This window comes from Gobio gobio (genome assembly GCF_949357685.1).
Source record: "Gobio gobio genome assembly, chromosome: 20".
NCBI classification, from domain to species: Eukaryota; Metazoa; Chordata; class Actinopteri; order Cypriniformes; family Gobionidae; genus Gobio; species Gobio gobio.
The window spans coordinates 48,743,631-48,768,703 of NC_137113.1; the positions used below are offsets into that span (position 1 = coordinate 48,743,631).

General features: G+C 38.1%; 2 protein-coding genes across 2 annotated transcripts in view; both read left to right on the forward strand.

Moving 5' to 3' along the window:
• The first annotated feature begins 656 nt into the window (after positions 1–656).
• LOC307117040 (sulfotransferase 2B1-like) lies at positions 657–14,478 on the forward strand. The gene is made up of 6 exons (XM_079801704.1): positions 657–978; positions 8,632–8,843; positions 8,933–9,059; positions 12,374–12,465; positions 12,821–13,001; positions 14,124–14,478. Exons 1-6 carry the CDS (start codon positions 840–842, stop codon positions 14,231–14,233), a joined length of 861 nt encoding a protein of 286 aa, XP_079657830.1. The 5' UTR covers positions 657–839; the 3' UTR covers positions 14,234–14,478.
• A 641-nt stretch (positions 14,479–15,119) lies between these two features.
• LOC307144232 (uncharacterized protein) overlaps positions 15,120–25,073 on the forward strand; it is a gene marked incomplete at its 3' end in the record, with an annotated part of 160,024 nt that continues 150,070 nt past the window's right edge. Inside the window, exons 1-2 of the mRNA XM_079846335.1 lie at positions 15,120–15,685; positions 19,866–20,117. Of these exons, the coding sequence (XP_079702461.1) occupies positions 15,577–15,685; positions 19,866–20,117 (361 nt within the window). The 5' untranslated portion in view covers positions 15,120–15,576. The remainder of the gene's footprint in view (positions 15,686–19,865; positions 20,118–25,073) is intronic.

A 25,073-nucleotide genomic window follows, 5' to 3' on the forward strand; every position in this document is an offset into this window, starting at 1 on the left:
ATTAGGAATTGATATTTGCACTAGTAACCATGTAATTACCGGAAAAAAATATGATTTTTACTAGTAAGAACCGAAATTGGAATTCAACAATTCAGCCTATGGTGAGATTTCACTAGTGAAAATACAATAACATATATCAAGAATGATAGTTTTCACAACCTAAAATTCAATTCTTGATATCAAAAATTTGATTAGAGGCGGACAGTAGTGAAGTATTTTTACTTTCCAAGTAATTTTATTTCAAGTATATGTACTTTATAAGTGTTTTTCTTTGGAAAACTTTTACTTCACAACATTTCAAAACATAATATGTACGTTTTACTGCACTACATTTCATATTGAATATCATTTAATACTTAATTACATAAAAAAATGTACTTTCTTACTTGTACTCAAGTAAAAGTAATTCAAAGTTTTACTTGAGTATAAAAAAAAAAGTATAATAAGGTGTTTTTCATTCCCAGCCTTCATGAACAATTATATATCACTTATACATCATTAAATAGTAAATTAATAGTAGTTATTAGGATTACTGTGGTTTGGAATTGGTCAAATGTGCCTGGAAAAGAAAATCAACGTGCCTAATAATTCTACTGTCCGCCTCTGGATGGCGTCATTGTTGATATCAATAATTAACATTTTTCTAGTGGAATTGTAGTTCCTGATATAAAAAATAGCACTTTAACTAGTAGAAAACTGAATTGTTGGCATCCCGAATTCATATCCTGAGTGAATGAAGGTGAAGGCGGCTTGCCATACAGCATCTGCGGGTTCTCGCGGTATTTCAGGATGTACATCAGCTCTCAGCTGTAGTTTGTGGTTGTTATTTGCTTCAGAAGATGACAGAGGCAGAGCTGTACTCGGTGTATAAAGGTGTGTTCGTGCCGACGCATTTACACCCTGCAGAAAGTCTGAAATACTGCGAGGAGTTCAGCTTCCGCCCGGATGACATCCTGATCGTCACTTATCCCAAATCCGGTGAGTTTGGACATTCTGTAAACTTGTAGTTCGTTAACCCTGCAACGATTTACCATGCAATCATTGTAGTTTTTGTGTAACTCTGGTATAACTAATTGTAGTGTCAGGGTCAGTTCATAAATCGGTTTCCAGGGTTACCGATCATATAATGACAGATCGCAGTGATGACGTAGCCTACAGGGTCGGGGAGTAACCAAACACATGCAAAAAAACAAAAAAAAAACCCACATGCAACTAGTTAGTAGTATTTACAATACAACATATGAGTAACTAACCTACATTTTAAATGTGTGGGAATCAAAATCAGAGTGTCTATTTACACCAAGAGCTCATATATCCCATCATATATCCCACATGAAAAAAATACTATAGTAAAATTACTCTAGTAAATACTATAGTGTTTTTGAACCATACTATAGTAAAGATACTACAGTAAATTGTAGTATATTATAGTATTTACTACACTTTGTTAATTTACTGTAGGATCTTTACTATAGTACGGTTCAAAAACACTATAGTATTCTCTAGAGTAATTTTACTATCATATACTATAGTATTTTTTAATGTGGGATCACATCAGAAAGGCATTTACTTTCAATAAAAATGAAGAAAATATTCTAAAAGTGGAAATAAAGTGCCTTACGAGATGTTTAATAATTATAAAAGTATTTATTGGTAGGTGTAGGAAGGGCTTTTATCGTCCCATTAACCAATCATTTTAATAAAGATAATAATTTACACTCTGTGTTATTATTGCATCCTGTAAATGTACAACACTGAGGTGCAAATAGTGTGCATCTGTCAAAATAAGGTATAAATAGCATCTAAGAACTATTTACACACACTTTTACATGATGTAAATTGAATATATCACTATTTGCACTGGGTAAATATCATCTATCGCTAAGAAAATATGCTATTTTTACTACTTAGTGTAAAATAAAAATGCAGTTACATCCGAAAAGTGTTTTAGATTACCAAATTTAATGTAAACATTAATGTAAACTGTATTTAAACAAATCTGCGATTCTCTGCAAAAGCATCCTAAGATACAGTTCTGCTCATAAGATTCATAACCCTTGCAGAATATGCAACATTTGAATAGTTTGAACAAAATAAGAGGGATCCGGGATCATCAAATATGCATGTTATTTTTATTTAGCACTGTCTTGAGTGATATTTCACATAATAGATGTTAAAGCTACACTATGTAACTTTTCCGTCCACTAGAGGTCGCCTGTTCATAACAAAGGCGTAGTTTGATGACGCCACGTTTGAGCCAAGCCTGTAGTTCTCCAGTCAGAAATTGAAGCTTTTGCGCCTCGATCGCCCCCCGGTGGCCGGTCCCAGTATAGCTCCTAAACCCCGCCTCTCCATGTATTTCAATGGGCGCGAGACACACTAAACTATTTAATTACACTTAAAATAATTGTTTCCTAAAGATGGTTTCTGTCATTTTAGGCAGTTTTTATTACAATAATTTCATTTCAAGTGTTCGTTTTTTAAATAAGTTTAGTTCTAGTGAGTTATTTGATGCTATAAAAACGGGGGTGTGACGTCATGATTGACAGCTGAGATTGACGGCTTCTCTGAGTGAACTTGTCACTGAGGCACTAACGGACTTTTTTCTGGATTTTTGGGAGGAGATTGGAGCTTTAGCTTTCATTTCTACACTTCCATAACTGTTTATTTCACACCAACATAATTAATTATTCTGCATCTGCGAGAGTGTGGGCGGGCTTTTGATAATCGCGCCTCTACTTCCTGTTCTCTACTGCGCAACTCCGGTCCCGAGATCGCTACTGCGCAGACTCGGTCCCAAGATGTCAGCGCCGTGAGCGGGCCTATGAAAGCTTCAACTTTGGTCAGCGGAAGTCAATGGAGTCGCGTCGTCCATATTTTTTTACGGTCTATGGTTTGAGCGCAGAATCTCGGGACATGTGGTCTTCACCTCACAGCCGCTGGAAAACAGTCAGGATAGGACTCGGGCAGAAATCATGTTCATGGATGTGATTATTAACATTACTGTAGTGAAGCAGAGCAGGACCGAGTGTTGTGGAGCTGAGCAAGGCCGCAGGAGCGATTGAAGAGCGGGACTGTTATTATGGCATAGTCGCCGGCGGGACTTTTATTATGACACAGTTGCCGGCGGCACTTCCTCTTCTCCAGTGCTGAGTGTGAGGTAACGCAACTCTGTTTATCGTATTAGATATATCTGAGTGTGTTGAAAAGGAAGTTATGACGTTCGCTCGGCGGCTGCTATGACACTTGTTCACAATGCAGTGAGAGTAAAGTGTTTCACTGAATAAAACCGGAGACCGAGGGTGACGCAGATATGACGCAATCGACAGGCGACTCCCTCACACGCATAGCTCACACGTCCCGGCTCCTTGGTTAAAATAGCAATTTTCTCACGATTTACAAATAGTTGAAAACATTTGGGATATTCTAAGTACTCAACTGAACAAAATATATAACACTGGCCTAGTGATTTCTGGATGTTTTACTGCAAAAATCCTACATAGTTCACCTTTAATGTTCACATATCATATGTTAAAGGTGCACTATGTAACATTTTGTTCAGTAAAATATGCAAACCCCATGAGGCCAGTGTTGTATATTTTGTTCAGTCGAGTACTTACAATATCCCAAATGTTTCCGACTATTTGTAAATGGTGAGATGCTATTTTAAATAAACAAATTAAACATTCAAAAATGCACATCATGTTACCTGAATGAAACTGCCTCTGTTTTTATGTTTTGGGATGTGAGTCCCTTGTTTAAGTAGCTAATTCTGAGTTTATATCATGCAATTCTTACTTTATAACTTGCAATTGTGAGCAAAAAAGGTCAGAATTACCTTTTTTATTGCAATAATTAGTTGGGGGAAACACTGCATTAAGAGCAGGGGGTGAAAACTTTTGCACAGGAAGATGTGTACATTGTTCTTTGTTTAAAGATCATATTTACCCTGTTCATCCAATTCAAAGAGTTCACACACCCCCAGGGTTGGTCTGAAAAGTGGGTGGGGCCAAAACTGGGTGTTGGTTAATAGTCCATTTTCATATCAGCTAAAATATGCCATTTTAATATGCAATGGATTATCAAAATTAAAACAGGTTTTTCAGGAAAATGATGTAGCCTAAAGAATTTATTTCACTTGCATATCTTAAGTGAGAAAAAATATATTAATCCAGTTTTGTAGACAAGAGTGTAACTATTTCGTTTTGTGTAAAAACAACAATACACAAACTTTTTTTTGTATACTAATAAACTGTCAGAAGATGGATATTGTTTATCCGATTACAAAACTACCACAGGCTGGCATTAGTTAATGTGTCTATAGGCTCTTATCTGGTCCAAAAACAGTAATTCATGTAAATTCATTAATTGACTCACAGTTTTCCAAATGAGTAAAAAGAAAAAGTATTATTACTCACATCATCACTAATTGAAAATAAAAGACTTTAGCACTTTAGCAGGAAAAGGCAGCTTAAAGGGATAGTTCAGCCAAAAATGAACATTCGCCCATGATTTACTCTCAAGTCATCTGAGGTGTGTGTGACATTCTTCTCTCAGACGAATAAAATCTGAGTTATATTACAAAAGTCCAGGCTAATCCAAGCTTTATAATAGCAGTAATAGTTGCTCTGTTTTTGAAGTCCATAAAAAGTGCATCTGTCCGTCATATAACTGCTCCAGCGGCTCTGGGGTGTTAATAAAGGCCTTCTGAAGCGAATCGACGCGTTTGTGGAAGAAAAATATCCATATTTAAAACTTTATCAAGTAAACTTTCGGCCTCCGCCTCTTCCTGTTCCTTCTTGAGCGGCAGGATTTTTTTCTTTTTTCTAAGATTGTCTGCATTTTTTGCTTCAAGAAATATTGTGTAAAACAGACGTTGTTTAAAATAACATTTAGAGGAAAACCACGTCCTGTGTTTGTGTTTCATGCCTTATTAGTGTTATTAGTGTCACAAAACTTGTCACCTAACGAAATACATTACAGATGACTTTTAAAGCATGCATTTTGTAATCTGTAGTTTAAAGAAACCTTCCCAAGTCCCAACCCTGTCGGTTTCAGTGGTTTAATGTAAGCACTGTTGAATGTACTGGGCTATACTCGTTTGCTCTTATACTAATGCAGCAGAAAAACTACTGATTTCCCTCTGAATGTTGTCTAGTTAGGCAGCTCACTACACACTACACGGTCTGTTTTCTCTTCCATTCATTCTTACTTCAGGACAAAACCTGCTTTGTTTGTCATTTAGAAACATGCCTGTGTGTGTGTGTGTGTGTGTGTGTGTGTGTGTGTGTGTGTGTGTGTGTGTGTGTGTGTGTGTGTGTGTGTGTGTGTGTGTGTGTGTGTGTGTGTGTGTGTGTGTGTGTGTGTGTGTGTGTGTGTGTGTGTGTGTGTGTGTGTGTTTGTTTTTGCTGTATGGGTCAATGATGTCATATACAGTGAGAGTCAAAGATAAAGAATAGTTTAAAATGCATGTACCAAAATGTTTGGTTTTGAAATGCAGAATTAAAGTTTCCTGAAGATTTTCTCGCCCCCATCTCATCCCAGATGTTCATGTCTTTCTTTCTTCAGTGGAAAAGAAATGAAGTTTTTTTGAGGAAAACAAGAGTTCATTACTGAACCAGGGGCAATAATAATCATTTTAAATAATAATAATAATATAAAAATGTTATATTGTATATGTATATGAGAATGTATGTAATATTTTAATGTTGTATATAATAATATAGACACTTGACTGAGCGATTTATTTGTGATGGAATAATTACTTTATAATTTTATTGGAGGTTTACACACATGTTGTACAGTTACTCTGAGCCGTGCATTAATTTGAGTGATGACAGATATTATGGGATGGTTTGATGCAGCGCAAGAGAGGATAATTTGATCTTGACCCTGAAGAAACTTTAATACTGTCACGTTACAAATCTGCTCCAAATTGAATTAAAAATTAAATTACAACATTGAAATAAAAATGTAAAGGGTGTACAAATACTGTATAAAATCGTGAATATAAATAATTGGTAATCATGTAAAAAAAAAAAAAAAACATTTATCATTGATCTATTATAACTTTTATGTTGGTTTGGTGGTTTGGCTGTTTCCTTACAAAGGTCCAGAAATTCGTGGGTTTTTTATTGTATAATTTGTCAAGTTTTTTGCCAGGTGGCTTTTTTTAATTATATGATGTCATGACGTTGCTGTCTTGACGCCAGCCAATCGCTGCATTGCTGATCGTGGTTTCGAGTATCGATGCATCTGCCCTCTTCAGGGAACACAAGAACGCGCAGTGATCTTAGATCATTTAATCCAGATATTTTAATCCAATCCGCAAATTCGTTTGAAGAACCAAATTAGCCAGAGATCAGTTATCACGATTAAAAGATCTGGAATCTGTCAAATCATCTTAGATGTAATAAGCAACGTACGAAGAACAGGCCCCAGATGTGTGACTTTAGTGTTGTTCTTCTTCATGGCATATGATGTCATCACGTCAGAAAGGTCACATGACGCAGGTGGAAGTGCCGACCCAGTGTTAAAACGAACGTGCAGAGACTAAATCAAACGATTTTAAAGGGTTAGTTCACCCAAAACTGTAAATTGTGTCATTAATGACTGAGCCTCATGTGGTTGGACACCCGTCAGACCTCCGTTCATCTTCAGACACAAATGAAGATATTTTAGTGTAAATCTGATGCTCTGAAAGGCCTCCATTGGCTCAACTTTACACTCTCAAGACCCTTAAAAGACACTAAAGACTAAAGTTACAAAGTCCATCTCACTACAGCGGCTCTACAATAACTTTATGAAGACGAGAATAGTTTCTGTGCGCAAAAAAACCCTAAATAACGAGACTCGCTGATTCATAACGCTCCGAACCGCTGAATCGACTCACTGATTCATAACGCTCCGAACCGCTGAATCGACTCACTGATTCATAACGCTCCGAACCGCTGAATCGACTCACTGATTCATAACGCTCCGAACCGCTGAATCGACTAACTGATTCATAATGCTCCGAACCGCTGAATCGTCTCACTGATTCATAACACTCCGAACCGCTGAATCAACTCACTGATTCATAACGCTCTGAACCGCTGAATCGACTCGGTGATTCATAACGCTCCGAACTGCTGATTCATAACGCTCCGAACTGCTGAATCGACTCACTGATTCATAACGCTCTGAACCGCTGAATTGACTCACTGATTCATAAAGCTCTGAACCACTGAATCGACTCGCTGATACATAACGCTCTGAATCGCTGAATCGTCTCACTGATTCATAAAGCTCAGAACCGCTGAATTGACTCGCTGATTCATAAAGCTCAGAACCGCTGAATCGACTCACTGATTCATAACGCTCTGAACCGCTGAATCGTCTCACTGATTCATAAAGCTCAGAACCGCTGAATCGACTCGCTGATTCATAACGCTCTGAACCGCTGAATCGACTCACTGATTCATAACGCTCCGAACCGCTGAATCGACTCGCTGATTCATAATGCTCCGAACCGCTGAATCGTCTCACTGATTCATAACACTCCGAACCGCTGAATCAACTCACTGATTCATAACGCTCCGAATCGCTGAATCGACTCGCTGATTCATAACGCTCCGAACTGCTGATTCATAACGCTCCGAACTGCTGAATCGACTCACTGATTCATAACGCTCTGAACCGCTGAATCGACTCACTGATTCATAAAGCTCTGAATCGCTGAATCGTCTCACTGATTCATAAAGCTCAGAACCGCTGAATCGACTCGCTGATTCATAAAGCTCAGAACCGCTGAATCGACTCGCTGATTCATAACGCTCTGAACCGCTGAATCGTCTCACTGATTCATAAAGCTCAGAATCGCTGAATCGACTCGCTGATTCATAACGCTCTGAACCGCTGAATCGACTCACTGATTCATAACGCTCCGAATCAGTGAATCGACTTGCTGAATCATAATGCTCAGAACCGCTGAATCGACTCGCTGATACATAACGCTCCAAACCACTGAATCGTCTCGCTGATTCATAACGCTTCGCACCGCTGAATCGACTCGCTGATTCATAACGCTCCGAACCGCTGAATCAACTCACTGATTCATAACGCTCCGAATCGCTGAATCGACTCGCTGATTCATAACGCTTCGCACCGCTGAATCGACTCACTGATTCATAACGCTTCAAAGCTTCATGATGCAGTGTTTTGAAATCGGTCATCCCTATATAAGTCGTTATTTAGGTTTTTTTTGCGTACAAAAACATTCTCTCTCGGATGGTTTTTCTAGATCAGACTCTATTCCTCATCTGGGATCATGTGAGATGTTTATAATGAGTGCATGACTGAGACAAATGAGTAAAATAAACAGCATTTTAATAAATCCATCAGGAATACTCGGGAGCTGAATCCACAATCATGTACAACACTGAACAAAGGAAACTGAGGGCTATATACACACACAAGCGAGCAAAATGAAACAGGTGAAACTAATCAGTAGCTTTAGAATCAAACTGGCACACACTAGGAAACCATTTAAAGGGATACTGGTACCATCAATACCAATAAAGAGCATGTTTTTGAGTCAAATCAATATCTGGCCCAGAATCCTGTCACTGACCCGTGTTTTGCTGGGCTCAGGCACAACATGGATGCAGGAGGTCGTGCCCTTGATAGTGAGCGAGGGCGATATGACGCCTGTGCTGACGGTGCCGAACTGGGACCGAGTGCCGTGGCTGGAGGAACACCGGGCCATTGTGCTCAGTTTGGAGCAGAGGCCGTCTCCTCGCATCTTCGCTACTCACTTTCACCACCGGATGATGAACGAGTCGTACTTCACTATAAAGCCCAGGGTAAGAGCACTCAGACGCACTTTAGATGGAATAACTCCTGCATTGGGACTGTTTGATAAAGTGCACGCTTTGCTCTCGCTGTGCCTCAGGTTCTGTATGTCATGCGTAACCCGAAGGACGTCTTCACGTCCTCATTTCACTATTATGGGATGGCCTCGTACCTGGTGAACCCGGGCACTCAAGACGAGTTCATGGAGAAGTTCCTCGACGGAAACAGTAAGAGTTCACATCCACAGCTAACAGACATTAAACACATGTCTGGGCAAAGTTATCTGGTCTTTAATAATGTTCTCAAAACATTATTTAAATATTGTTAATGGAATGTTATAGTTGGAGGTTCGTCTAACATTTTTTAAAAATATAACTTGTTTCAGAACATTCTAAAGTTACATTTCCATAATGTTTGAAGAATGATGCAATGGCATGTTCACTAAGCATTAAAAAAACCAAAAACACATTTGAACCCTCTGGTGGTCTTCACATGGCGGTCAAAAATGACAGACATTTTGTTTTTTATTATTTCTATTAAATAATACTATATTAACTATATTACTTCTGCTATGAATCAGTTTGATCATGTTTTTATTTATTTAATATTTTGTATTTTTAGGATATTTTATGGTAATAAATTATATTACTTGTAATGTACAAAAGTCAACATAATACACAGATCTAAACACTGACAAAAACACTGATCTAGAATCCAAATATCTTACATATTGTGCCTTTAAGTAAATTTGTACTAAGTAATAATCAGCAGAATAATAGTGCCAGAAGAGCAAAGGAAGAGAAGAAGCGACACATGAGCGTGCCGATATTTACACCCGTGTTCAGATCATGTCAAACATATCTTTTCTAAGGATCAGCTCTGGCTGGTGTTACACTGTGCAAGCAGAAACGCTGTGGTTTTAACACTAATGAGCCTAATGAGCATTTACCATAACTAGAGCTCATGCAGAAGGAAATGAAAACGCATGTCTCAGGAAAGGGAAGTTGCCACACATGTACTCGTTCAGAGCAGAGGTGAACCAGATGAGCAGAAGTCATGAATATATGATCGGAACTCTTGAATATATTCATGAGTTCCGCTCATATATATATTAATGAGTTCCGCTCATATATATTCATGAGTTCCGCTCATATATATTCATGAGTTCCGCTCATATATATTCATGAGTTCCGCTCATGTATTCATGAGTTCTGCTCATATATTCATGAGTTCCGCTCATATATTCATGAGTTCTGCTCATATATTCATGAGTTCCGCTCATATATATATTAATGAGTTCTGCTCATATATATATTCATGAGTTCTGCTCATATATTCATGAGTTCCGCTCATATATATATTAATGAGTTCTGCTCATATATATATTAATGAGTTCCGCTCATATATATATTAATGAGTTCTGCTCATATATATATTAATGAGTTCCGCTCATATATATATTAATGAGTTCTGCTCATATATATATTCATGAGTTCTGCTCATATATTCATGAGTTCCGCTCATATATATATTCATGAGTTCTGCTCATATATATATTAATGAGTTCCGCTCATATATATATTAATGAGTTCCGCTCATATATATATTAATGAGTTCCGCTCATATATTCATGAGTTCCGCTCATATATATATTAATGAGTTCCGCTCATATATATATTAATGAGTTCTGCTCATATATTCATGAGTTCCGCTCATATATATATATTAATGAGTTCCGCTCATATATATTCATGAGTTCCGCTCATATATATTCATGAGTTCCGCTCATATATATTCATGAGTTCCGCTCATATATATTCATGAGTTCCGCTCATATATATTCATGAGTTCCGCTCATATATTCATGAGTTCCGCTCATATATATTCATGAGTTCCGCTCATATATATTCATGAGTTCCGCTCATATATATTCATGAGTTCCGCTCATGAATATGGATATATATATTAATGAGTTCTGCTCATATATTCATGAGTTCCGCTCATATATATATTAATGAGTTCCGCTCATATATATATATTAATGAGTTCCGCTCATATATATTCATGAGTTCCGCTCATATTCATGAGTTCCGCTCATATATATATATTAATGAGTTCCGCTCATATATATTCATGAGTTCCGCTCATATATATTCATGAGTTCCGCTCATATATATTCATGAGTTCCGCTCATATATATTATATATCATGAATATGAGCAGGGCTTCTCAGACCTGTTGAGCCCCGGACTCCCAGAGATGATCATCCTCATGTGAGCGCCCGTCCTGAACTCTAGTACAGACTTATAAACACACAATTAATACACTACAATAACTAACTAACCCTAACCCATCCATCCATCATCCACCCATCGATCATCCATCCAGCCATCATCCACCCATCGATCATCCATCATCCATCCAGCCATCATCCACCCATCCATCATCCATCCACCCACCCATCCATCATCCACCCACCTATCCATCATCCATCCATCCATCCATCCATCCATCCATCCATCCATCATCCATCCATCCATCATCCATCATCCACCCATCCATCCATCCATCATGCACCCACCCATCCATCATCCATCCACCCATCCATCATCCATCTATCCATCATCCATCCATCCATCCATCATCCATCCATCCATCCATCCATCATCCACCCATCCATCATCCATCTATCCATCATCCATCCATCCATCCATCATCCATCCATCCATCCATCCATCCATCATCCACCCATCCATCATCCATCTATCCATCATCCATCCATCCATCCATTATCCATCCATCCATCATCCATCCATCCATCCATCCATCCATCATCCATCCATCCATCCATCCATCCATCCATCCATCCATCCATCCATCCATCACCCATCCACCCATCCACCCATCCACCCATCCACCCATCCATCATCCATCTATCCATCATCCATCCATCCATCATCCACCCATCCATCATCCATCTATCCATCATCCATCCATCCATCATCCACCCATCCATCATCCATCCATCCATCATCCATCCATCCATCATCCATCCATCCATCATCCACCCATCCATCATCCATCATCCACTCATCCATCCATATATATATTCTCAAACGTTTGCACGTTTATTTAAGCTAATGTATTTACTTATTTGAATAATATTATTATAGTAATTTTTTACAGTTTTACTGTAGTCTAGGCTTTTCCACATATATTTATTTTAATCTCATTCATTTTCTCCAGACTGTTTGAAATATGAGTATTGATGCATGAATGGATTAATACAAGAATAATATGATTGGAGGAATTAATCATAGAAATGACCATAGAAAAGTAGTTTTCAAAGGATTTTTTGAACATTTAGAGAACATTCAGCAATAACGTGTTCGATAATTCATATTTTTGTTAGCTGGGATGTTCTTACTAGAGCAAACAAACCAAAGGTTCGCCCTGAGCTCCCACACAACACTGGTCTGATGAACTATATCAGTGTGTGTATAACTATCTCTCATATTAAGTGTGGTTTGTTTTCTCCTCAGTCATGTTTGGCTCCTGGTTTGATCATGTGAAGGGCTGGCTCACAGCTGAAGATGAGTCCATACTGTACATGTTCTATGAGGAGATGATCGCTGTGAGTTTATGGCTTTATCTTTATTACTCCTGTCAGTCTGGATGAACCTGCTCGTGTGAAGGAGGAGCTCCAGAGACATTCTTTCCCTTCGGTGTTTCCCAACCGCTCCTCCTCAAGCATTCCTGTGTGTGTGTGAGAGTGTGTGTGTGTGTGTGTGTGTGTGTGTGTGTGTGTTTGAGTGCGCGTGTGTGAGTGTGAGTAATGTGATTAATAGCCAATATAACTAGAGCATGAAGAGTCTGTAAACGTGTGTATAATATTCATATTGACACTGGTTATATTTATCGATATAACATTTACAGCTTGTGTTCATGCACAGATGATATAAGCTTGTCTTTATTCAAATCTTCGGCAGGATTTGAAAGGATCGGTGGAGAAAATCGCCCAGTTTCTCGGGAAATCTCTGAAGCCGGACGTGACGGAGAAGATCGCTGACCACTGCGTCTTCAAGAACATGAAGCAAAACAAAATGTCCAACTTTTCTCTGGTTCCTGAGGAATACATGGACCAGAAGAAATCTGAGTTCCTGAGGAAAGGTAATTAGTTCTTCTTAAAGTGATTACTATATATATTACTATATTTACTCATCCATTCATGCTTTGAGTGTGTTTCTGTGGGTCTTAAAAACGTCTTAATTTGGATCAGAATGTCTTAAATTGGGGCGCTATGATTTCTGTGATGTAGAACTGCTGAATCCAGTCATACAAATGGAATTTGTCAAATGTTGTATGAATAAATCAACAGTCGTCAGTCTCTTAAAGGGCCAGTTCACCCATTAATGAGAATCCTGTGGTCATTTCCTCGCCCTAATGTCGCTCAAACCCGTCAGACTTTCCTTCCTCATATAAAGCCATGGAGTCTCTTCAGAACATCTGGAATAATCCGCTCGATCCGTATGGATCAGTTTCTCTGAAGCGGCAGTGGAAGTTGTTTAGACTGTCAATGGAGGACAGAAATCTTTCCATTTCATTACAAATCTCTTCATTTGTGTTCAGAAGATGAACGAGAGTCCGGCACATTTAATCTGACCATTAAAGCAGAGGATAAAACAAACAAAGAATAAAAAACTGATTTTAATTTGCATGCACTGCAAAAAAATTATGTTCTTCCTAAGGATTTTTGTTTTCCAGCACAAATATCAAAACGTCCTTGAATCAAGACACATTTAATGACAGCAAATGAAGAAATGAAGTCTTGTTTTCTGAGAAATTGATCAAAATTAAGTCAATGTTTGTGTTTAAAACAAGAACAAATATCTGTCATTGAGTATGAAAATTACTGACATTTGAATTAAGTTGATGTTTATGAACACATTGGTAGATTTTTGTTCTCGTTTTAATCATAAAATCACTCTCACAAGATTTCTTTAAGCTATTATTTTGTAAAAATGTATTAAAAAGTAATGGAGATCTGATGGAAGTTTCATTGTTCATTGAAATCCCTTCAATTTATTCCTTACATTTGCTTTAATTGGTCTTAAAAGGTATTAAATTCAGGTATTAAAGGTTATAAAAGTGTGTGAAACACCCGACAGCTTTGAGTCAGAAACTGAAGTCATGTTTGGGTGAATTATCCGGAGCGTTCTCCTGGAATATCATGTGATTGTATGCAGTTGTTCATGTTCAGAGTTTCTGTAATCCCGTCTTTTATCCCGTCAGGAATCGCAGGCGACTGGAAGAATCTTTTCACCGAGGCTCAAGAGCAGAGATTTGATGCTGTGTACAAAGACAAGATGCAAGATGTCAAATTCAGATTTCCGTGGGACTGAAAAACACATTTTTTTTTATCTTACTTGCTTTTAATAAACTGAGGAACCCTTGTCTATTACAGACTTTCAACAGACACCTCACACACACACACACTGTTTTTGTTTACATACATTTAAAATAGGTCATAAAAGTGGTTATAATCCGAGTACTTCTAACACATTCCTTCAGGTGCCTTATTAAAACGACTGTTTTAAAGAAGAAGAATATTAACATTGCTCCTTTTGAATAAAAATATACATTATTAATGAGAGTGATTTATTTGTGTTAATCAGGCTTACTTACTATTAGAATTTGATTTGGTAACACTATACAACGTTACATTAACTAAACAAAGAGTAATATATTAGTTTTACAGCATTTATTAACCTTTAATGCTGGTAAAAACATTCAGTTAATAGACACTGCATTGGATTGAGATGCCTATGACAAGTAACTTAAATTAAGTTACTATGTAAAATTGACCAAATGTATATAATCTAAACTGTGTGTTTGTGTTATCTTGAATCACTACGGTAACCTATAATAAGTGTTTATATTCGGACTATTTTAGACCAACAGCCGCGGAGTAGCACAGTACCTTCGTGACTAGTCATAGAGATAAACAGAGAGAAGTAGCTCCGGTTACAATGGTCTTCCGCGAGACGCACGCAGTTCTATTTAACCGTGTAGTTTTAAGTTTTGCGGAAACTTTGGAAGATTCCTATTGGATTTCTAGATTAAGTTACATACATTTTTATTTTAAATGGCCGTAAGTTTAATAAATACACACTGGGTTATGTATAATCAGCTTTTAAATTCCTGAGTGACTACATGAGAGATTCGCTTCCACAACACTAGAGGGCGGCGCTGCTCGTCTAATGAATAAACTCCCAACGGAACGGAACCATAGAAGAAGAAGCTTAGAAACACTCGCGCTTCAGCATCTCTGAGGGAATAAATCCGGAGTCAGACTCATTCACATGTTTAGCGTTCAAATAACAGATGTACAACTCAATATAACCATTATTATGCGTTATGAGATGATCTGTATTACAGTTAGAGGTTAGAACGGGCGCAACACTTCCTGAGGTATTTATTTTAATCGCAAAACACCGAGTTTTGGATCCACTTTTGGAAAAATCCAGTTTTAAGTAACAGATTATTAAGCATTTGCCGCACTGACTAAACATATTAAACGCCACAATTCAGTTAAACACGACCAGGATTTAAAATGTGAAGATTTTATCTTTCCATGAAGGGAAACTGATGAAGTTTGACCTGAAATGGTTTTGTTTGGACTCTTAGTGAGGTTTATTTCTGGAGAATATCTCGTGTTAGATGAGAAGAGAAAGATCAGAAGACGATGGCAAACAAACAGGAACCGAGTCGTGGCCCTCAGAGACATCAAGGGCCCTTGGTGAGGGCAAAGACCCCGGATGAAGAGCGGCCCTCGACGTCAGGATCAGATCAAAGTACTATACATTTCATTTTCTCTTGTTTGTGACAATTTATTGATCATTTATTGACAATTTATCCATTATAAGTGCATCTATCCATCATAAAAGAGCATCTATCCATCATAAAAGTGCATCTATCCATCATAAAAGAGCATCTATCCATTATAAAAGTGCATCTATCCATCATAAAACTGCATCCATCCATCATAAAACTGCATCCATCCATCATAAAACTGCATCTATCCATCATAAAAGAGCATCTATCCATTATAAAAGTGCATCTATCCATCATAAAAGAGCATCTATCCATTATAAAAGTGCATCTATCCATCATAAAAGTGCATCTATCCATCATAAAAGAGCATCTATCCATCATAAAAGTGCATCTATCCATCATAAAACTGCATCCATCCATCATAAAACTGCATCCATCCATCATAAAAGTGCATCTGTCCATCATAAAACTGCATCCATCCATCATAAAAGTGCATCTATCCATCATAAAACTGCATCCATCCATCATAAAACTGCATCCATCCATCATAAAAGTGCATCTATCCATCATAAAACTGCATCCATCCATCATAAAACTGCATCTATCCATCATAAAACTGCATCCATCCATCATAAAAGTGCATCTATCCATCATAAAAGAGCATCTATCCATCATAAAAGAGCATCTATCCATCATAAAACTGCATCCATCCATCATAAAACTGCATCCATCCATCATAAAAGTGCATCTATCCATCATATTTAAAATAAATAAATAGTCCCATAGTATTCAATGGCTGACTGTAGTAGGTGATTTCATATAATAATGTAAATGTAAACTCATTACTTGTCTGAATTTCCACATTATAATGGAATCATAAGCTTCTAGTCATAAAGAGATTGAGGGTCCTTGACCAATTAGAATGAAACGCATCCAAACTGGATGAAGGGTCCTCAGTATTTTGGCCCTTACAAGACATAATATCATAAAATATGATATTTTTCTCTCTTAAGGTCTACTGTACAGTAGAGATGTCAGTTAAAGGGTTAAGTTATGTTTTAGGTGGGATATTACGAAAGCAAAAAGCACTAAACAAGACCAAAAGTCTTGATTTATTAACACCGTATACCCCATTATAAGTACTTACAAGTAATTTGCTTGGACTTTTGACTAAGTGTACAAAAAACTATAGATCTCTTGTAAGAATTGTTTTGTTTGGATGATTCTAGAGACCTTCATGATTATGTAGATATATATATGTCAACAAAAAAATACTTATTAGTAACATGAAAATAACCTTTGTTTGGGAGGGTTTGTCTTCGCTATGCTTCCTGGAAGTAGGGGTAGGACGTTCATGTGACAGGAAGGAAGTTAAAGGGTTAGTTCAGCCAAAAATGTAAATTGTGTCATTAATGCCTGAGCCTCATGTGGTTGGACACCCGTCAGACCTCCGTTCATCTTCAGACACAAATGAAGATATTTTAGTGTAAATCTGATGCTCTGAAAGGCCTCCATTGGCTCAACTTTACACTCTCAAGACCCTTAAAAGACACTAAAGACTAAAGTTACAAAGTCCATCTCACTACAGCGGCTCTACAATAACTTTATGAAGACGAGAATAGTTTCTGTGCGCAAAAAAACCCTAAATAACGACTTATATAGTGATGACGATTTCAAAACACGGCATCATGAAGCTTCGAAGCGTTATGAATCAGAGAGTCGATTCAGCGGTTCAGAGCGTTATGAATCAGTGAGTCGATTCAGCGGTTCAGAGCGTTATGAATCAGTGAGTCGATTCAGCGGTTCAGAGCGTTATGAATCAGTGAGTCGATTCAGCGGTTCAGAACGTTATGAATCAGCGAGTCGATTCAGCGGTTCAGAGCGTTATGAATCAGTGAGTCTTTGAGTGAGTATCATATAATAATAATATAGTGAATATCAGTGAGTGCCTTTCAGAGCATCAGATTTACACTAAAATATCTTCATTTGTGTCTGAAGATGAACGGAGGTCTGACGGGTGTCCAACAGAATTTAAATTTTTGGCTGAACTAACCCTTTAACTGAAACGAATACACTCGGTCTGAAGTACTACAACACTGTTAGGCGCTTTGGGAAAACCTCTAGTAAGTATGCACAATAGTAACAGAGGTGATTGCCCAAGCAAGCACTGCTAAATAAGTCACTTAGTAAGACTTCCACCCATGAAGAACAGCAGGTTGGGCGGTTCCATTGCAGTTAGCAGATAACAAACATCCAAACCACAAGAAAAACCAGCTTTGAACAGGCCCTCAAGTTGCTCACCTTCGTCATACTTTTACTGAAGATGCCTTCAGAATTGATGAAGACTTCCATGACTGCATCTGAGGCGGTCATATTCACATATTTCTTCCTAAGCTCAGAGTTGCCTATCTGGGAGTATATCGCAGGTCCTTGCATGGGATCCAGCAGACTCTTCCTGATCTTAAACATTTTGGCATCCACATCCTCTTGAATCTCCCTCTGAATGGCTTCTTTGGCCTTGTCCATGTGGCAAAACTCAGTAGCCACTGCTTTATTCAGCGTCTAACAACATGGCATAAGGAAATCATGCAGATGGTGAAGTCAAGTCAACTTTATTACTATAGTGCTTTTAGCAATGTAGATTGTTTCAAAGCAGCTTTACAGTGTTAAACAGGAAAATAATGCAGCATAATTTTATTCAGTAGTTCAGCCATTCTGGAGAAAACGCTGATGTCATCAGTTCATTTCAATTATCATACAGTGACAGTGTGGGCTTTAGATCAGTCATTTAGTTTATATGGTTAATTTAGTTTAATAATTACATTTATTTGGATATTTAGTTGAAAAATTTAGAAAAATTTAGTGAGCAAAGCCAAGCCAGAGGCAACAGTGGCAAGGAAACCCAAACCCCATCAGGAGACCTAATGTAGGGCCCTATGAAATCTGTTTTATTTCTTCCCAAATTCCGTTTTTTCCGTTTTAATTTTTGCTAATTTCTTTTTTTTCCCGTTTTAATTTTTGGGAATTCAGTTTTTTTTACCCTTAACTGTTATTTTAGTCGTGAAAAGAGTGTGTTTTTAATGTTAATATAATCAGTGAGTCGAATCATGATTCGGATTGCGTGTCAAACCGCCAAACTGCTGACTTTGGCGATCCAAACCGCTGAATCGACTCACTGATTCATAACGCTCTCAACCGCTGAATCGACTCACTGATTCATAACGCTCTGAACCGCTGAATCGACTCACTGATTCATAACGCTCCGAACCGCTGAATCAACTCACTGATTCATAACGCTCTGAACCGCTGTATCGACTCACTGATTCATAACGCTCCAAACCGCTTAATCGACTCACTGATTCATAACGCTCTGAACCGCTGAATCAACTCACTGATTCATAACGCTCCGAACCGCTGAATCAACTCACTGATTCATAACGCTCTGAACCGCTGAATCAACTCACTGATTCATAACGCTCCAAACCGCTGAATCAACTCACTGATTCATAACGCTCTGAACCGCTGAATCGACTCACTGATTCATAACGCTCCGAACCGCTGAATCAACTCACTGATTCATAACGCTCCGAACCGCTGAATCAACTCACTGATTCATAACGCTCTGAACCGCTGAATCGACTCACTGATTCATAACGCTCTGAACCGCTGAATCGACTCGCTGATTCATAACGCTCTGAAGCTTCATGATGCCGTGTTTTGAAATCGTCATCACTATATAAGTCGTTATTTAGGGTTTTTTTGCGCACAGAAACTATTCTCGTCTTCATAAAGTTATTGTAGAGCCGCTGTAGTGAGATGGACTTTGTAACTTTAGTCTTTAGTGTCTTTTAAGGGTCTTGAGAGTGTAAAGTTGAGCCAATGGAGGCCTTTCAGAGCATCAGATTTACACTAAAATATCTTCATTTGTGTCTGAAGATGAACGGAGGTCTGACGGGTGTCCAACCACATGAGGCTCAGTCATTAATGACACAATCTACAGTTTTGGCTGAACTAACCCTTTAAGGCGTTTTTTTTCTCTGGTTGTTTTCTTGCATGTCATTGAGATATAAAACAAGGATACTATCTAGAAAAATACTTACAAAAGGAAAATGCCGACTATACACTGTGGCATCTATAGTTGCCGGTGGGCTTAAATGGGTTAATACAAAATGGCGGCCTTGACAGATCTTGCTTCCTCAGGCCCTTCACTGCAGCAGCTGAACCAGGAGCTGGTCCTCCTCATCCAGACCTTCCCCGAGGGACTCGAGGTGTCCAGGCTGACCCTCATGTACCGGAGAGTGTATGGCCGCAGGTTTGGGCCCCTGAGCGATTACGGCCTGTCTGGACTCCAGGATCTCGTTGAGCAGCTCGGAGAACAAGTGTGTGTGGAAAGAGTTCACAATAAGAACATGATCAGAGCCGTGACCCCGGGGCACAGAGGTCAAGGTCAAGGTAGGAACTGACCCCAGACATCTTTACCCAAGATAGGGGGGGTTAGTCCTGAGACCAGGCTGATTAATTACCATTTTTCATGAATATTTTTGTATAAAATAAACCATTTAAAGGGGTCCTGACATGAGGAATCAAATGTGCCATGATCTTGTTTTGACGCCTTTGAAGCTTTAGAACATCCTGCAAGTTTCATTGGTTAAAACAACGTCCCCGTTATAAACAAAGCATTCATTTAAAGGGTCATCACACACACACACACACACACACACACACACACACACACACACACACACACACACACACACACACACACACACACTGGTAGTGAGTAGTGTTGATCCTTCATATCTCACAAGAGTCTTTAGTTTATCATCTTTATAAAAGACAGAAACACTGAACCCATTCTTTCTGAACACAGCCGAGAGCAGTGGGCGGAGCTAAAGAGACACACACACACACACACACACACTCACGCTCTCACGCTCACGCTCTCACGCTCACGCTCTCACACTCACACACGCTCTCTCTCTCACACACACACACACACACACACACTCTCACTCACACGCACACACACTCACTCACTCACACGCACACACACAATCACACACACACACACGCACACACACACACACATGTTTGTTTTTGTGAAATGTGAGGACATTCCATAGGCGTAATGGTTTTTATACTGTACAAACCGTATTTTCTATCCCCTTACACTGCCCCTAAACCTACCCATCACACACACACACACACACACACACACACACACACACACACACACACACACACACACACACACACACACACACACACACACACACACACACACACACACACACACACACACACACACACACACACACACACACACACACACACACACACAATCAATCACTCACACACACTCTCACACACTCACACACTCTCACACACAAACACACTCTCACACACACACACACAAACACACACACACACACACACACACACACACACACACACACACACACACACACACACACACACACACACACACACACACACTCTCACTCACACACTCTCACACACTCACACACTCTCACACACTCACACACTCTCACACACAAACACACACACACACACACACACACACACACACACACACACACACACACACACACACACACACACACACACACACACTCACACACACACACACACACACTCACACACTCTCTCTCTCTCTCTCTCTCACACACACACACACACACACACACTCTCACTCACACACTCTCACACACTCTCACACACAAACACACACACACACACACACACACACACACACACACACACACACACACACACACACACACACACACACACACACACACACATTATAAGTGCACCCCAGGAAACATAATAAAATAATGCGGTTCATGACCCCTTTAACAACTGATCATTTCAATCTTTATAAACGTGAACCTCGAGGTATATATTAAAATAATTAAAACAAAATCCATGTCATGAAATCCCCTTTAATTGAACATCTAATCCTGCAATTGTGTCTAAGTTTCTATTAATAAATATATATTGAAATAATCATAAATGATATAACCTCAACGTATTATGTCAGCTTTTGTAAGTGGCTGTGAATCAAAGCATCTCCTGAAGGACACATAAATCTGGCCTGTATTTCCTGCATCAGTGAGTCATTTCAAGACTTTGCCCTGGTTTTATTTTCCTCGCCGCCCCTTTAATTGGCAAGCCATGAGTCTCATGTTTGAGGAAATGCATTAGCGTATGACATCACAGGCTGAGCGGCGGGTCACATGACTCCTCCTGAGCGGCGGGTCACATGACTCAGAGCATTAGCTGAGAGGGAGAGAGCAGGAAAACGAAACCTAAGCCTGAAGCTCATGGATGTTTAGTTCCTCAAGCATGTTTTCATTGGGTCGGCTGGAAGAAGTGAGAGTTGGACATTACATGCTTTGTTTCAGTTTTGTTTCTCGTGATGCAGTGCATATTTATGAAGGGAGAGTCTAGAGGAGGAAACTAGTCTCTCAGATCGCACTGAGCTCACTCAGGGTAAGATGAGGATATTTCTTAAACATGCTAACACTATACACAGATGATTTATTTAGTGAAATGGCCATTGTTATTACTGATTAATTTGATATGTAAACGACTCTAATATACAATATTATGGGTAGTTGACAAATAAGCAGTGAGAAATTTGAAGAATAAATGTTATGTTGCGTGCAGTGTTAATTTCGACAGCATATTTTGATTTAGTCGTAGTTTTTTGACTGAAATAAAGAATGTTTTTAGTTTTAGTCTAGTTTTAGTCTCCTAAAATCTAATGAGTTTAGTTTAATTGTAATACATTAAGCATTTAAGCGTCACATAACCGACTGTCACTCGAACTGACATTTTGACATCATTTCGTTTTTGACATTAAAAATACACGAAAGAGCTCAATTCACTTTTTTAAAAACATCTATATCGTTTTACTGTGTATTTCTGTTTTAGTGAGTAGGCCATATCAGGTTAAGCTAAAGCTACAAATAAGTTTGTTTATATATTTTTTAATTTCAAGTAATGAAGATTTGTTTTAATGGTTTTAGTGAACTATTATAACCCTGATACTTTATTGAATATGTGTCAAATACTGGTCTTTCCTCCTGACTATGAATTAAATGGGATTGATATGAAATACAGTTTATTGTGTAACCAAAAACAAATATATAATGCGTGACTTTTAAATTATAAACGAGCTGGAAATACACCAGGACTCTTATTTTGAAATGTCTGCGCCTCTGTTGCAGTTGCAGGAGCTCATTCAAGTTCAGATGAGGAGATCAAATATGCGTCTAAAACATATTACTATATAAACATCGTAAAGTAAACATTCATAGTTATTTGTTGACGAAAATGACAGTAAGTTTTCCTCATAGGTTTTGTCATCCAACACTAGTTTTTATTTAGTTATCATCTCGTTTTCGTCAGTGAAAAAAGGTTGTTGACGAAAGTTATGACAAATTATTCGTCAACCAAATTAACACTGGTTGCGTGAAGTCTTGAGAAACTATTAGGGGTCACTAACTTAGTCACTTCTTTCACTGTTTTGTGAACGTTGTTACTGAAATGTGTGCTGTGGTTTAGGGTTGGGCGATGTCCCTAAATTGGCAGTATTATCTCTTTACATAAATACTATGATTTTGTTATTTTACTAACCCAACTAATGACTCATCTGGTCTTTCCATCGAAGAAACATCGAAATTTAGACTTCTTTACGCACTTTCCGTATTTTGATTTTGCGTATTGTTTTTTTTAAACGTTCATTCGTGTAGTTCATATGAACACTACAGTATTTCAGTGACATCATTTATTCTGCCTATGCTATGCTTTGCACGACAAAAAGTGAATTGTGCTGCTAATTGTGTGTAAAGTTTCGGTCTGAGCGTTGTTCCTGTTTTCTTGTTCTTGATTTGTTGTTGTTCTTTGTTTTAATACGCGTGTTATCAGAAGCACCTTCATTCTTTCATTTGATTTGACTTTATGGCTAAGGCTAATTGTCTTTAAAAGTAGGGACGCACCGAAATGAAAATTCTCGGCCGAAGCCAAATACCGAACGTGGTTTTGCTATTTTTTATTTTTTCATTTATTTTGCCCATTTTTTCACCATTGCATAAATTATCTTTTTTTATTTTTTTTGTCTTGCTTTTTAAATAAATAAAAAAAAAATGTTTTACAAAACTACAATTTAAAAATATTTATTTAACACTGAGAGCATTACAGCAGACATTATACAAACGAAGCACAATATAACAAAAAAAAAGTAGCTTTTATCTTATCTTAGGCCTATTATGCCTACAGGTATAATCAAATCATAATCAAATTGTGTTTGTTCATGAGAGGTTTTGCGAGCCTGTGTAACTCAGCACTTTATAAAAGCTCTGGGGTTTGAGCAGTGAGTGGAGTCTGACTTAAAACACACACGACGCCAGTTTCGCAAATTATTGGTTTTTAATGGTAAATAATATGTAAAAATTCGGCTATTTAACTTTACGTTAGCGTTGTAGCCGACTAGCGCTGACTTTGAATGTTTGACTGAATTGTTTGCTTTATTTCATGTGTAGCTTATTATACCTTTTACTTATACTTTTTTTATGAATTTGGTCCGTGCGGCTCTTAAAGGGCCGGACCACATATTCTGTGTGAAGCAGGGCAGGAACAGGCTGGCCAAGTGAGTTTATAGGGGTTTTTAACCCTAAAACAATGAATAGTAAGTTCTGTCATATTATTAATTTTGCCATGGTATGGATTCAGTATCGGTATCGAGGTATTTTAGTCTGGCATCGTATCGAAGTCATAATGTTGGTATCGTGACAACACTATTCTATATAAAACGTATTTGCTGATATTCTCTTTTTGTTATGTTGGTTTACATATTTGTACCTTTTTACATTTTTACTCTTTTAGTTTTACATTTTGTCAAGGGCTTGTTTACATTTATACTTTTTTATAGTACACTACTGAAGGCCAACGTTGCAAGTTAAATGAAATGTTTTTAAGTAAAATTATTGAAAATGATTGTGATAAATTCGTCGATAGATTAATTGATAAATAAAAATAGTCGTTAGTGGCAGCCCTATTTAACTTGCAGCGTCGGCCTTCAGTTGTAATGTATTGACCCAAGCTTGAGACAGTCATAGGACAATTTTGAGATTTAGCTCAAAAATCAGAAGACAAAGCCGTTTTTATATCAACAGGTCCGTGTAAGAAATCTTTAACTGTTTGCAGTTTAAATGATGACCGTACTAATTATGTTTATTTTTATCTTGTGTGATCGTGAAAATGCCACATCACGTCAACATCCCATAAACGGCATTAATCATCATGTCTTTTATTGTGTATTAAGAGTTTTATCACCTAAGGATCTCAATGATTATTTAACTTTTGAGGCAAAAAACAAAT